A 2,046-nucleotide genomic window follows, 5' to 3' on the forward strand; every position below is an offset into this window, starting at 1 on the left:
GCCGGACACCTGCAGGGAGGGGACACAGGGGCCATTTGGGCTTCCAGGGGGCTGCTGGGGCTTACACGGGGCCATTTGGGCTTGCATAGACCACCTGGGCTTGCATGGGTCAACAACTTGGGCTTGCTTATGGCCACCCAGGCTTGCATGGGCCACCCGGGCTTGCATGGGTTGTGTGGGCTTGCATGGGGCCACCTGACCTTGCATGGGCCACCTGGGCTTGCATGGGGCAACAACTTGGGCCTGCACAGGGCCACCCAGGCTTGCATGGGCCACCCGGGCTTGCATGGGTTGTGTGGGCTTGCATGGGGCCACCTGACCTTGCATGGGCCACCTGGGCTTGCATGGGGCAACAACTTGGGCCTGCACAGGGCCACCCAGGCTTGCATGGGCCACCCGGGCTTGCATGGGTTGTGTGGGCTTGCATGGGGCCACCTGACCTTGCATGGGCCACCTGGGCTTGCATGGGGCAACAACTTGGGCCTGCACAGGGCCACCCGGGCTTGCATGGCATTACCCAGACTTGCACAGGCCACCTGGGCTTGCACAGACCATCTGCCCTTGCATGGGCTATTCAGGCTTGCACGGGACCACCAGAGCTTGCATGGGCCACCTGGGCTTGCATGGGTTATGTGGGCTTGCATGGGCCACCTGACCTTGCATGGGGCCACCTGACCTTCCATGGGCCATCACAGCTTGCACAAGGCCACCAGGGCTTGCGCGGGGCCATGGGTCAGTGCCAATCACCCCTTGGGGACATCCCCCTCTCTGTTCCCTACCTGGTGCTTGGCTGGGAGGGACCCCCCGCGCTTGTACCAGGTGACGGTGGCCTGCGCAGGGCTGGCGATGACGCAGTTGAGGTCCAGAGTCTGGCCCTCAGCCACGGCGGAGGACGGGGACTCGATGCGCAGGGGGGTTGTGCTGCCTGGGGCTGGGGACCAAGACAAGAAGGTGACACCAGCGACCACGGCAGAGCCCCGCTGGCACAGGCACGCGGCTCAGTGCCATGGCACATGGGGATCCCCCGCTGGCGCTGTCACCCCCCGGTCCCCACTCACTGTAGGTGCTGGCCCCGCTGGGCTGGATTGTCACCATGACAGCGGTTTCTTTGGTGGTGGCCCCGCTGGTCACCCGGCACACGTACTCGCCTGAGTCAGCCGCTGTCACCTGCAGCAGCCGCAGCCGGGAGCCAGACACCTGCAAGGAAGGGACATGGGGGTCACTGGGGCCATTTGGGCTTCCAGGGGGCTGCCAGGGCTTACACGGGGCCATTTCAGCTTGTATGGGGCCACTGGGCTTGCACAGGACCACTCAATGTTGCACAAGTGCCCTCTGGGCTTGCATAGAGCCACTTGGGCTTGCAAAAGTGCCAGCTGGGTTTGCATGGGCCACCTGGGCTTGCACAGGGCCACCCAGGCTTGCACAGGGCCACCCAAGATTACACAGGGCCACCCAGGCTTACATGGGGCCACCCAGGCTTACACGGGGCCACCCAAGATTGCACGGGGCCACCCAGGCTTGCACGGGGCCATGGGTCAACCCTAACCACCCCCCGGGGACATCCCCCTCTGGTGTCCCCTACCTGGTGCTTGGCTGGCAGGGCCCCCCCGCGCTTGTACCAGGTGACGGTGGCCTGTCCCTGCCCGGCCACCACACAGTTGAGTTCCAGGCTCTGCCCCTCTGCCACGGTGGACGAGGATGCCTCGATCCTGACGGGGACACCTGAAGCCGGTGGCCCTGGAGTGGAAGACAGAGCCGTCACCACCCGTCTGGGACCAGCACATCCCCCCTGGTGCCACCAAGCCCAGTCTCACCATAGGATGAGCCAGATCTGGGCACAACGGTGACGATGACAGATGCCTCCCGGACGGTGGTCCCCAAGCTCGCCCGGCACACATACTCCCCTGAATCAGCAGCCGTGATGTGGGGGACACGGAGCCGGGACCCTGAAACCTGGGGTTGGGGACATGCATCGGTGTCACATAGCAGGGGACAGGGCAGGATTTGGGGTGCTGCTCGCGCTGCTGGCACTGCCCGTGCCCAGCC

General features: G+C 65.2%; 1 protein-coding gene across 1 annotated transcript in view; it reads right to left on the bottom strand.

The window, feature by feature from the left end:
* HSPG2 (heparan sulfate proteoglycan 2) overlaps positions 1-2,046 on the bottom strand; it is a 39,123-nt gene that overhangs the window by 16,708 nt on the left and 20,369 nt on the right. The window contains 4 exon segments of the mRNA XM_035901879.1: positions 748-931; positions 1,059-1,197; positions 1,583-1,737; positions 1,815-1,953. Coding sequence (XP_035757772.1) covers positions 748-931; positions 1,059-1,197; positions 1,583-1,737; positions 1,815-1,953 — 617 coding nt within the window.

Source organism: Egretta garzetta, unplaced genomic scaffold (assembly GCF_000687185.1).
Source record: "Egretta garzetta isolate BGI_Z169 unplaced genomic scaffold, ASM68718v1 scaffold69, whole genome shotgun sequence".
Taxonomy (NCBI): Eukaryota; Metazoa; Chordata; class Aves; order Pelecaniformes; family Ardeidae; genus Egretta; species Egretta garzetta.